This window comes from Schistocerca americana, chromosome 2 (genome assembly GCF_021461395.2).
Source record: "Schistocerca americana isolate TAMUIC-IGC-003095 chromosome 2, iqSchAmer2.1, whole genome shotgun sequence".
NCBI classification, from domain to species: domain Eukaryota; kingdom Metazoa; phylum Arthropoda; class Insecta; order Orthoptera; family Acrididae; genus Schistocerca; species Schistocerca americana.
Window position 1 is genome coordinate 712,007,233 of NC_060120.1, and position 13,184 is coordinate 712,020,416.

The 13,184-nt window shown below is 38.3% G+C and overlaps 1 protein-coding gene across 1 annotated transcript in view; it reads left to right on the top strand.

Moving 5' to 3' along the window:
- The window catches only part of LOC124595232 (2-phosphoxylose phosphatase 1), a 116,222-nt gene extending 103,238 nt beyond the window's left edge, over nt 1-12,984 (top strand). Inside the window, exons 6-7 of the mRNA XM_047133890.1 lie at nt 1,931-2,182; nt 11,286-12,984. Coding sequence (XP_046989846.1) covers nt 1,931-2,182; nt 11,286-11,507 — 474 coding nt within the window. The 3' untranslated portion in view covers nt 11,508-12,984. The remainder of the gene's footprint in view (nt 1-1,930; nt 2,183-11,285) is intronic.
- The last annotated feature ends 200 nt before the right edge of the window (nt 12,985-13,184 follow it).

Below are 13,184 nucleotides of genomic sequence, written 5' to 3' on the forward strand. Positions count from 1 at the left end.
CAATGAAGAAGAAGAATAAAAATAACAGTATTTTAAAATTTATATCTACACATCTTTTTGATATCTTCTTTATACCCAAGGGAAGGAAGGATGATTGGGTTTAACATCCTACCTACATCAAGGTCATTCGACAAAAATCACAGATACAGAATACTCTTTGCACTTTATACTATCTACAAAAAGTTTTAGATAACACACTTTGGTATTTTTTGAGCAGGATATATAAATTTTGTACAGAAAAAATTATATTAAAATTTTGCAGATTGACACTAAACTGAATTTTTGAGATTGTGATGCCTTTTCCTAGTGAATGTCACAGACTTTATTGTCCAAGACTGCAGTATTGACGTGTGGTTACTGAAATGGTTGAGAGGCAAAATACATTAAGTGTCTGCCTGCTATAACCAAGTATAAATTAATTTCTGGCTGAGTGCTAACACGAAATGTTGAATGTTATTTTGTCTTTATTTTACATATTAGCAACTACTATCTAACATAATACAGAGTGGCAGAAGGTTGTTCAGCATCAATGCCTTGACTGTGTGGCCTCTCTATTGTATTCATCTATTGGACCCAAGAATCCTCAGGCTGACACTTCATTTATGCTGCATGGTGAGGTGGTATGTTGTCATGACAGAGTAAGATGCCACACAGACCTGATTTTTCCCATTTCTTTTTGAGGCATTTAAAGTAACTGGACAAGTAATCTTTTGAGTACTTATCTGAAGTATTTCTTTTGCCTTCAAGCTAGGAGTTAGAAGGTGCAGTATCCAATGACTACAGATTTTTTTAATACAAAGATTCTCAAATCTCATGGAGGAAATTATAAACTGATAATGATATGATCCCAAGAATGCCATACAGTTAATTGAGCTCCAATGGGGATCTTGAAAGTTTAAATAATGTTGAACCTGTTGAATAAGTGGGGAGGACTGAAAATTACCAAAAATCTGTTGCAAACATTCCAAACAATGATTTTCATGTAGTCCCACCTTTAGAAAAAATCATTGTAAAATTTTTACTACAGACATTTTCTCATTTCAACTCCATCTTTGTGTCAGTTTAACTGCCTCATGTAGCAACACAAATGAAAGAGTAGCAGCTCATCCAGTTGGACAAGCAAGCTGAAACTTGTCAGACTTAGTATCAATGGACATTATTATTGTGTTTTTTTGGAAATGGAACAAACAATAGCAATTCAGAAGTCTCAAAACTTACAGTGACTCTTGTACTGAACTGAATTGCAAAGAAGAAACAGAGTATAAGTATACAATGATACTTGTGAGAAAAATTAAATAAAGCAATTTAATTACTGAATCATAAAGACACTGTACTGGAAACAACCTTTGCAACAAGTGATACAAGGTTGTTTTGAGTATGCTGCCACAAGTTTTGCTGAGAAGCCCTTATACATCCTCCATATGGGCGTGGTCTCTCCCCATGGGGTTTCCAAATTTTTGAAGTTCTAAAGAAAGACTTTCATGTCCATCAATTTGCCTCAGATAAAGAGATGCACACTTGGGTACAATCATGGTTCTGTAGGCAACTGCAAGCATTTTTCCATGAAGGTACTGACCATCTTGTCTCTGTGTTAATGGTTATGGTGATTAGTTTTGAAATAATAAACAGTTTACTTGCTTTTTTCCATCTGTCTTGTTTTTATTTGACTGCCCCTTATATTTATGGACCATAGCTTATCATAAGTTTAGGGCCATTATACTCATATATGCATAATTTCTACTACACATATTGGTCGTAGCAAAAAATTAACATTTTATAAACAGAACTGCTTCAAACAGAAATAACATGTAACTGGATGGGGCAAAATAAAAATATATTGCCACCCACAGCATTTTTGCATCCAAGAATTCAAATGATGTTGCTAAATAAAATATAAAAAACCTAAATTGTTGCATTTGCAAACCATCAGGTTACAGGACTGGCCGCATACCTAGCATGGGAGTGCCGTCAGCAGTCACATTCTCCTCCTATCCGTCGCTCATCCTTACTTCGCGCCTATGGCTTGGTGCGTGCTGTTGTAGCACAGCTTGTGCGTGTTGTGTCCGAGAGGCGGCCACGTGTGGCAGTCTTCTCAGGACATGATCGAACACTTGAATACTTAGCAGGGGCATTAGGCCTAGAATGGCCTCAACCACGCTATGGTGCTCGCTTTGTTATAGAGGTAAGTTTGAAACTCAATTTCAAAGATAATCATATTATGTTTTTAATGTAAGCAAGAATCATCCAGCTTTTCATTGCCAGTATAATTGAAAGTTACATTATATGTTGTTTTTAAATAATATTTTAATTTTAAATTGGTTCTATGTTGTAATTTCATACTCAGAGAAATCCAGTAGTTTTAGGAGGGATGGCTCCGCATCCTTTGTGGTAATTGTTAGACATGGTAATTACCACTTATAACTGTCAATATTTCTATACACTGCCTGACTGAAAGAGTGGAGCACCCAGAAAATATCTTTGGATGTCGGTGCAACATCGTGCATGTACGCACCATTGGTGGGTATGCAAATGATTAGGCTTGCAGTTCTCTGTAATAGTTTAGAATGGCCACCAAAGTGCATTAGTGTTGTTAGACTTTAATACCGTTAGCAGGCTTGGTAGGGCATATGGTGTGAACAGCATCAGATATTGAGTGATCACTGAAGGACGCAGAGACGTCATGTTCTCTTGTAAGACAAACTATCAGGACCTAAGAGAGGCTGAAAGGGGCTTCACTGTTGGTCTCCATTTGTCTGGCAGATCACATCATGCTGTATCCAGATTTGTGGGGCATTCAGATGTGACAGTGATCCAATGTCGGTCTGCATAGGAACATGAGGTCAGTTATACTTGTCGTCAAGGTTCGAGTTGATCAAATCTGACCATCACAATGGAGGGTCACCTTACTGTCCACCAAGTGCATCATAATCCTTTCACATCTGCACTTGCAATCTGAAACCAAGTAATAGACTCCATACATCACTCTGTGTCATTCTGCACCATTGATGGGAGACTATAAGCATCCAGAATTGGAAATTACTGTCCCTTGCTTGGGGTGTTGTAACAGCACAACGCAAGGCTGTGTTTGGAGTGGTGCTATGACAAATATCATGATCTACTGATGAATAGCATCACATTGCATTCAGTGATGAAACATGGGTCTGCAGTACAGTGGATGTCCATCATTGGTGAGTGGCACAGTGGTGTTACTCCTGGCATCACACTGTGGGAAGCCATCGGATATGACATCGGGTCGTGGCTGGCAGTGTTGAGGGAACTCTGATGGCACAATGATATGTCATGGACATCCTGCATCCTCATGTGTTACCTGTCGTGCATCAGTATTATTGTGCTATTTTTCAACAAGACAATACTCATCCATACATGGCACATGTCTCTAAGAACTGTCTATGTGATGCTGAGATTCTCCTGTGACTAGCTGGATCCCCATACCTGTCCTCCATAGAACTTGTGCTGCACCAGCTCAGATGTCAACTCCATGCCAGTGCCAGTACCCAGAATATCAAGGACAAATTAGAAGGAATGAGAACCAGTTTGCCTCAGGAGAGGATACAACAGCTTTATGATACCCTTCCCAACTGAATCGGTGCATACATCCAGGCCAGAAGAGGGGTGTCAGACTGATAAGTGGGCTCAAAAATGGGCTCATACAGCCAAGTTCTTTGTAAATTTTACTCAATATTGTAAGCACTGAAATAACATTTATCCTCTCAAACCATAAAATTTTCTTTCATTCACTCTTCATTTTCTAGGTCTTCACTTTTTTTGTCAGGAGAGTATATTGCATTTGCAATTCAATGCAACTGACACTTTTTGGCAAATCTCATAAATGCAATGTGCACATATCTGCGTTCATGATACTTGAAAATGACAAATCTTCAAAACTGCAGCCACAATAAATAAACATTGCAACATCCATAAGTGGTAGTTACCATTTTAATTGCGTGGAAGAATTCTTTGAGTGGGAGTTTAGAAGAAGAATAAACATACCAATAGTATGTAGTACTTTCTTTTTCTACTATTGCAGAATTTAATTTATAGGTCTTCACAATACATATAAGTGACACTGAAGACAGAATTAGTTTCCTCCCTTCCAAAAGACCAGTGTTTGGGCATACTGCTGTGGCACATGATAAAGCTTCAGTTCTCTCCTAAAATGCTCAGTGGGGATTCAGACCGTGGCACTACACAGACCTGTTCAGCAAATCCATATGATTTTCTTCGAACCATACTATGTTTCTAAATTTATGAGCAAGACAATTTTTACCAAAAAGGTCAAATTACAAATTGTTGACATAGTGTGCAATGCATACAATTGTGTAATTTGTTTTCATAAAGCCATACAGTGAATATGTATCAGTGTGTAATAGATGTATGCTGCAGTTAGATGGGCCATGGCTCCAAAATAGTTAGAGATAAATAAATTCAATGTAATTGTGGCCAACAGCAGTGTTTCTTTATTGTTAATCAACATGTGGGATATGGGGGTCATTGTGGCAAGCCTTGTTGGTGGAAGTATATGACAGCTGGCAGAGTCTCTCCACTGGCTATTTTTCAGAACCGTGACAGTGGAGCCTTTGTCAGCAAGTAGGATTACAAGGTTGAGACCTGTTTTCAGGTGGTGGATTGCTGATTTTTCTGCAAATATGAGGTTGGTTTCTTGTTGAGGGATTTGGGGGATGATGGTGAGGCAATATTGAAGGTTAGGAAAATCATAAAGTTAACCAGGGATGCTTTGGGAGCAGTGGGGATGGATCACATCTATATGGAGAAATTGATTTTGGACTGTGTTGGTTTTGTATTTAGTCTGACTGGTAGGTGTAGTGGTAAAAAAGTGTTTTCACTATAGGAACTGGGGGAGGATAGAAGGACTTACGCAAGAGCAGCATGAATGAGCTTGGGAGTGGGTCAAAAGGTAAAGCCTTTGGAAAGGACTGATATTATTGTGGAACTGAGGCTTTTAAGGACTGCAATCCACCACCTAAAAATTGATCCGATCCTTATAATTCTACCTGCAGTCAAAGGCTCCACCATTGTGGTTATGAAGCACAGAGTTTACGTGGTGGAAGGCCTCTGACAGTTGTCAGACACTTCCACGTACAAATCCTACCATAGCAACCCCATACAAGAAAGCCAACAGGATCTCCAGTCTCTCTTCAGATACTTATATCTGTCCCACAATCTCTCTCCTGAGTCTAACTATCCTACACCACTCTCCACACTAACTTTTACATGTTCCTTTAAATTCATAAATCTAACCACTCAGGACCCCCCATTGTGGCTGCTTCTGTGCCCCTACAGAGAAAATCTTTGCCTTTGTGGGCTAACACCTTCAGCCTGTCACATGTAACCTACCCTCATTTATAAAGATGACAATCCTTTCCTCCACCAACTCTCCACACTCCTGAGCCCATGGCCCTTCTGTTATTCAATTTCCCATTGCCTAACAGACTCCAAACTTGTAAATTTATTTCTGGTCACTATGAACAACTATATCCTCTCTCACAATTACTTCTTCTTTGAAGGCATCACTTGCAAGCAAATCCGTGATACAGCAATGGGCACCCACATTGCACCATTCTATGCAAACTTTTTCATGGACAATCTAGAGGAATCCTTCCTAATCAACCAGATCCCCAAAGCACTCACAAGGTTTATATTCATCAGTGACATCTTCATGATCTGGACTGAGGGTGAGGACATCCTATCCACATTCCTCCAGAACCTCTATACCTTCTCTCCCATTTTTACCTGGTCCTCCTCAGCCCAACAGGCTCCTTCCTTGATGTCATTGCCACCTCACGGATGGCTACATCATACTTCCATGTACATATACCTATCCACTCTTCGTTATCCCATTTCTAGTGATGTGTCATCTTCAAATATGCAAAGGGTCTCACTAAGGTTTTAGCAGACCAAAATTACTCTCCCAGTCTTGCAGAAACAGAACTCTCATGTGTTGTCTCCCCAGTCACCTACCATCTCCCACATACTGTATGGACACAAAGGAATAGCCTACTCCTGTCATATTACTGGCATCTCCTACCCCATCAAAGGAAGGGCCATATGTGAAAGCAACCAAGTGAACTACCAACTTAGCTGCAACCACTGTACAGGGCATAACAATTAACAAGCTGTATGTCTACATGAAAGGCTACTGCCAAACTGTGGTCAAAGGACCACTGCACCATCCAGTAGCTGATCATGCTGGCCAACATGACATGCTTTATTGTAATGACTGCTTCACAGCTTGTGGTATCTGGATTCTTTCCACCAACACCAAATTTTCTGAATTGTGCAGGCTGGAACCCTTCTTGCACCATGTTCTTCCCATAACCCCCCCCCCCCCCCCCCCCTCCTCCTCTTGGTCTCAACCTTTGCTAGCCCTGATCCTCCACCTGTCTATCACATTCCGTGTTTCAGTTCCAGTACTGCACATGCCTTGAATCCCACCAGTGTCATGTTCCTAGCAGACCTATCCTGTCTCTACCCCCTTCATCCCTGTATGCTCCTACGAGCAGCACTTTACTGTACCCCATTCCTACCATTCCCCTCCTCACCCCATCCTCCTCCTTACTCTCATCATGCAGGGTGCTTCTCCCATCACATACTGCTGCTCACAGTCTAGCCTCAGCAGCCAGAGACAGTGGTCATGTGTGCGTGAATTGTGTTTGCGTGAATGAGTGCGAGTTTGTTGTCTAATTCAGAAGAAGGCCTGAGGGCCAAAAGCTTTTACTTGCTTAGCAGTCTTTTTCTTGTGTCTGTCAGTGACTCAACATCTCTGCTATATGATGAGTAGCAATCTATCCTTTTCATGATACTGTCATTATTCCAGCTTGAATTTTCCATTGTTTAGTAATATTTTTTCTGATTTGCAGGACAGAATGGTAGAAGTACTCACTTGGTGCAATAAGGAAGCCCAGTTTATTAAATTGTTCTTGCAGTGAGCCCGACTACCACTTCTTACAGCTCTTTTTAAAAGAACAGTATGTTACCACAAGACATTAACTGTTACAAACTGCTGATGAAATTCTTTCTGCCAGAAACTTTGTTCATTTCATAATAATTGATAATTAATTTTCATCCCTAAAAACTTTATGTTGGTTACAAACTCCATAGACTTATCAACTATGCTTAATGTGACAGAGTTGTTTTCCATCTTTACGCTGAAATACACACCATTTGTTTTCCTTATGTTTCATTGTTAATTTATTACATACTGCCCTTTCATAGCCATCCTTGAGGGTTTCATTTGCTTCCTCTGATAAGAGTTCTGGCTCTTTATCAATGACTTTGATGTTATTGTCATCAAGAAAGAGAATTTTTTTTCTTTTTTTTTTAATATTGTTTGGAAAGTCATATATACGGTATATTACCTCAACACATAATGAACCAGTTGCTGGACACTTGAGGGTAATGTGGCATGGAATGAGGTCAAAAGTGATGTGGGTATCAAAGTGGGCGAAACCTTTGAGGATAACTGTCAACAGTTGAGAACTGGAGAATGTGATGCAGTTCAAGTATTTGGGAACCTTGGAGACAAAGGATGCCCACTGCACAAATGAAATCTGAGTAAGAATTGGCGTAGCCAAAGCCACATTCAACAAGAAGAGGACTGAATGGAACAGAGGCTGAACTATGAGAAAATTAGAGAAAAAATATCTGGAAAATTTTGAAATGTGGTGCAGGAGAAGACTAGAGAATATCATGTGGACAGATTGGTTGACAAATGATGATGTTCCGAGGAGAGGAGGCGAGAAGAAAGCTATTCTGAATACAGTTCTTCAGAGGAAGGCCAACTGGGTCAGACACATTACAAAGACATGAGTGGCTCATATATGATTTCACCATAGGGAAGATCAAAGAAAATACAGGAAGGTGAAGAATTCAACACCTGAATGACATGAAAGACAGAAGGATATACAGCAGACTGAAGAAAGAAGCTGAGACAGGGAATATTGGCATTATAAATTCTTTGTACGAAAACATGGACCTGCCACTAAGCAGAATACCTCATAATAGTAATAATAATAACAATAATAGTAATAATAATATATTAAGAACAGAACGACCCAGTATGCCGACCAGAGGTTGCCTATGTTCGTGTTTCTTGCGTGGTAGATATTTAACTAAAAATTTTTTGTCAACAGACGTATGACTGTCTAACTTGTTCACCCTATTTTCTAGGAAAGACTAGAACCTTTCATTTGCTATTCCTCTTACATCTAGTGCTTCTCACTTGTTTAGTAATATTTTGTGGACAACAATGTCAAATGCATTGGGCAAGTCGAGGAACGTGCCAGTAACATAGTCATCCATGTCAAAAGCTTCAAATGCCACTTTTGTGAACTCTGCAATGGCCAAAATTGTACTTCTTCCATCTGGGAAACCAAATCTGCTTCTTTAAAAAGATTATATTTATTCATGTAACTCACTGGTCCATCTTTCATGATTGATTCCATAATTTTTGAGAATGTAGATGTAGTGAAACTGTCCTGTGGTTTTTAATACTCTTGATATTACCTTCTTTAGAAAGTGCACAACTTATGCATGTTTTATGTACTCTGGAAAAATCCTGGAACTAAAGGACTCATTTATTATGTTTTTTAATGGGGCTTCTATGCTAGCTATGCATGCCTTCATTTAATTTCTGTATTGTCTTCCAGACTTCAATCTCTGTTGGGCTGGGGTTGGGGTCTTGGGGAAGAAGACCAGACATCAAGCTCATTGGTCTCATCAGATGAGGGAAGGAGGGGGAAGGAAATCGGCCGTGCCCTTTCAATGGAACCATCCCGGCATTTGCCTGGAGCGATTTAGGGAAATCACGGAAAACCTAAATCAGGATGGCCAGACATCAATCTCTGTTGTGACAAACAACATCATTGTGCTTTCTGTGCAAGTTATTGTGGGGTACTACATGTGTTTTAGAAAGATTTTGTTACAACTTCTACTCATTACCAGAGAAATAGTCATTTTCATAATTTGCCAATTCTCAAGGAGTTTCTATTCTTCTAACCCCATCTTTGATTTTTGTGTTATTATACTTATGTCTTCTTTTTCCAGTTTAATGTGTTATGACATCTCACACTATTTTGCTTTTCTTTTTTTCTGCATTATTTTTTGTCCCCCCTCCCCCAAGCAAGCAGTACCCTCCTATATATCTTTTTGCACCTATGGTAGCAATCTAGGTACTCTGGAATAGTACTTTAGTGTAGTGCTTTTGTACAGAACTGAGAAATTTGTGTGTCTTTCTAATACCTGCAGTTAACCATTATTTCCTTTGCTGCTGCTGTTGAAATGGCTGCTTTTGGAAATGTCTCCTTGAAAATTAATTTTAACAATGTGCAAAATTTAGAGAAACTAGCATCTACATTGTTTTTCGTATACCCTTCACCACATGTGTGATTTATGAATGTCCTAGACAAAATATGTATTTTACGTCCTGAGGAGATCCTTTTGTAGGTCTGCAGTTTTGTGGGTTTTACCAAACCTGCCCTTAGCTTTATTATCTGGCAGGAATGATCAGAGAGGCCAAGCCTTTTTTGTAACTATTTAAGATTTTCCCTGTCAGTGTCTGTAAGTATATTATTTAAGATGTATCTGAACTTTTCATACCATAGTAGCAGTGTTTACCATTTGTGCCATGCTAGAAGTGTTCAGAATGTTTCAGAAATTATTATTAATTTCATCCTCAGCCTCTATGTTAGTATTAATGTTTTCACATGTTATAATCAATTTGTTGAAGAAAGTAGGTGAGTGGTACATGCACAGAACGATTAACTTTTTGTGGATGTCTAGTTTTGTGTAGCCAACAGCTGCCAATTCAGAACCTTTCTCTACACTAACTGTGATCAGATCTTCTCTAGCTGTAAAATGTGATGTAAATATATGATCCCCTGCCCTTTAAGACAGTTCTACAGTAGCAACTTGCACATTCAAGTGATGTTAGCATTATGCTGTATCTCATTGCATCTACAGTAGTACTCTGAAATGCATATCACTGTACTGTTCAAATACTGTAATTCAACTTCAACTTAACACTCTTGAACTTAATAGACTGATGAAGAATGGAGAATTGAGTACAATTTTCTGTGCAGTTTGTGCACTCCATTCTATCTTTCATGTACACATGAAGAACTCTCTAAAGCAGTTGAGGCACCATTAAGGTAAGGGAATCTGTTGTCATGATTTATCCTAAAGAAAGGCCTAATCCTCCTACCCATCATAACAGGTAGTTGACCATGTGTAGCTCCACACCCATGTGCTATACTCTCTCTCATTAACTTCACCAACCTTCCTTACCCAGTCATGTTGAGGTGCAGACTATGCCTATTGTAGCCCAGTGTCCTGCTCCTGATAGTCTCCACCAGTACCAGTGCAGTATGTACATGGTGAGCAGTTATCGGTACCATCTCTAGCAATGCTTTGGCTCTACATACAGCACTACCAAGACAAGGCTGATCATACCGCTGGAGCAGCTCAGCCATGCTCACATTGACGCTACTAATAAGGGCAGCTAGCTTACTCAGGTCACCATTTATGTTGTACACCTTATCTGTATCCAGGCTGTTTCTTGACCCACCCACTATCACTATCCGATTGTCTTTTGTGAAATCCTTATACAAATGCCTTAAATCATCAGTCACCTGACTCAACCAAACACTTGGCTTGAAAATGCTGGTAATCTGATTCCCCAAACTTCTCCCGTAATTGGTGTTAGAAAGAAGAGAGTACTGTTGTTAGGCAGCAATCCTGGGAGAGGTGGAGACCACACCTCCCAGGATTGCTGCCTACCAGCAGTCCTTTATTCTTCCTAACATTTGTGTTACTCCTAGCCTCAGTACTCATGGGCAGAGTCTGCTGCACATTTGCTACTCCTACGCCATCTTGAAGCACCTCTTCCTTCAACTACGGCAGCTGGAACCTATTGCTGGCACATACAACAAAAAAAGTCAGACAGTGTCCACCATAAGCTATCCTTACTACCTGTCTACCCATCCTACATAGCGTGTTCACTATTACAGCAACTACTTGCAAGAGGGGAAGAGGCAGCATAACTGATACTTTAACATGATGTTATTCCTGTCACATGAAATTTATTGCAGTCATTGTGCCACATATATGCTTAACTTATAACTTAATATTTTTAGAATTTTATTTTAAAATACAATCATTACAGACATTGTAAGCAAGACGAGAGTATGTTGTGTGTCATGTTAGAACCCAGTGGGACAATATCACGTATTTTATTACTTACTTTGCAGGTATACCGTGGTCGTGATCGTGAGTCTCATCAGACTCTGCCTCGTGCCCGTGATTTCTTCCTGCGGCTGGTCGGTGATGGGCGAGATCTCACACCACATACAAGTTTCTGCCGCCAAAGGCAACTCTGTCCAATTGAGAGCATAATCAGATTTCTGCATGAGGATTACTTTGCACCATTTAATGCATCCAATTTTAAGGATGCATGTATGGGAAAGGGTTGATCTAGTCACACAATTTCAGTGGAGTTGCCTCATGACGTTCTCATCTCAGATTGATATCTGAGAATAATGTACATGACATTTCAACAAAAACAGATACTATGAATAGATGTTGTTGATGATGATGATGGTTGTAGAAAAATCTAAGATGCATCATTTGTTATTTTCCTCACTTAAGTAGATAAACTCAAGATATATTTGACATGTAACTTTTCTCATTTATTCAGTAATCATTATTTTGGTGTATGTAATTCAACTACAGTGAGGATCCTTAAATGATAATTGTAACTCACTTCACTGGTATGGTATACTTCAATATCATAACCTATCAGTTTTAAATGATTCAAGAGTAATAAAAATAGAGCGAATGACACATACACAGTATGTAACAAACTTCCCATTTGAAATTTAAACAAGTTATTTTAACCTTGCTATGTACTCAGTTTGAAATATGTGTCAAGAAACTTTTAAGGTACTATCACACTTTTGTGATTATAATTACCAAATATATTCTGCTGTGACTACAAACATGGGAAGTTTCGTATGCAACATGATAAAAGAATGCCCAAATTAATTTGATAAGATCAGGAAGTTTTAAGTCCATACTGTGACTTTGATAAGCAAATAGTGATATAACTGTGCTTACATGTGTTTGAAATACTTGGCATTCTATGGACTTGTGATTTAACACATATCACTTCACAAAGAGGTGTTCCACTCACTATCATTTCCTTTCCTCATTTGTCCATCCATTTGTAATGACTTATTCTTATTAGAGTTATTTGTTCAGAGCAAGGTAACAGAATTCATATAGTGACTATGCTACATTAAATTTCAATAGCACCTGACACAATTTTTGTGTTTGAGAACTATTACTATTAAAATGTTTCAGATAAAGATATTGTTGAATATAAACTACTGTATCATTTGTGTATACATTGATCTCCTATCTGAACAGTTGTTCAGTCCATTTTTTTTATTGTTGACCTACATATCAGATTTGTTTTTATTGAGACTGTTGTAGACTCTTTTTAATTGTTGTTGATATTTAATGTTCTTGGATATCAGTTGGAAGCAAATGAAATGTATTAACTGACATGTTTGTGGCTGTGCTGTCCATTCTTTTAAATATCAGTTATTCACTGTAAAAATAAATCTCTACATTATTTTGTTTTTAATGTGATACTGCCACTTATTAGTTTGTTACTTCATAGTATTATAAGAAAACTGAGTGGCAGTACTGCATGAAGTATAGTACTTCTTAGATAAAGACTATTGTTTTTTGTCTTTCATTCATTATTCATGGTTTCTAAGAAACCATTGTGATATTAGTAATTTATTGTTTGTCATTCCTCATTTTAATTATTTTTCTCACAAGACTGGAAATTCAGAATAGCATATCCATTTTGTGTACAAGAACAAACATTTAAGATTTGCTGCCAAATGTTTCTCTTTAAGAGCTGATAAGAATTTATTAAGCTAAATTGTGACAAATGCATATTGCTATTATTGTACAAAATTAATTAAAATTTTTATGAACTGTTTGATATTTATAGAAGTTTTAGTACCAAATATTGCCATAAAACTTTGCTGTTTCTTAAAAATTAATTTAGAGAAGCCAGAGAATTTCTTGTCAATCATTTAGTCAGCAGTAAAACTGCTTTCTTGTACAAATGTTAT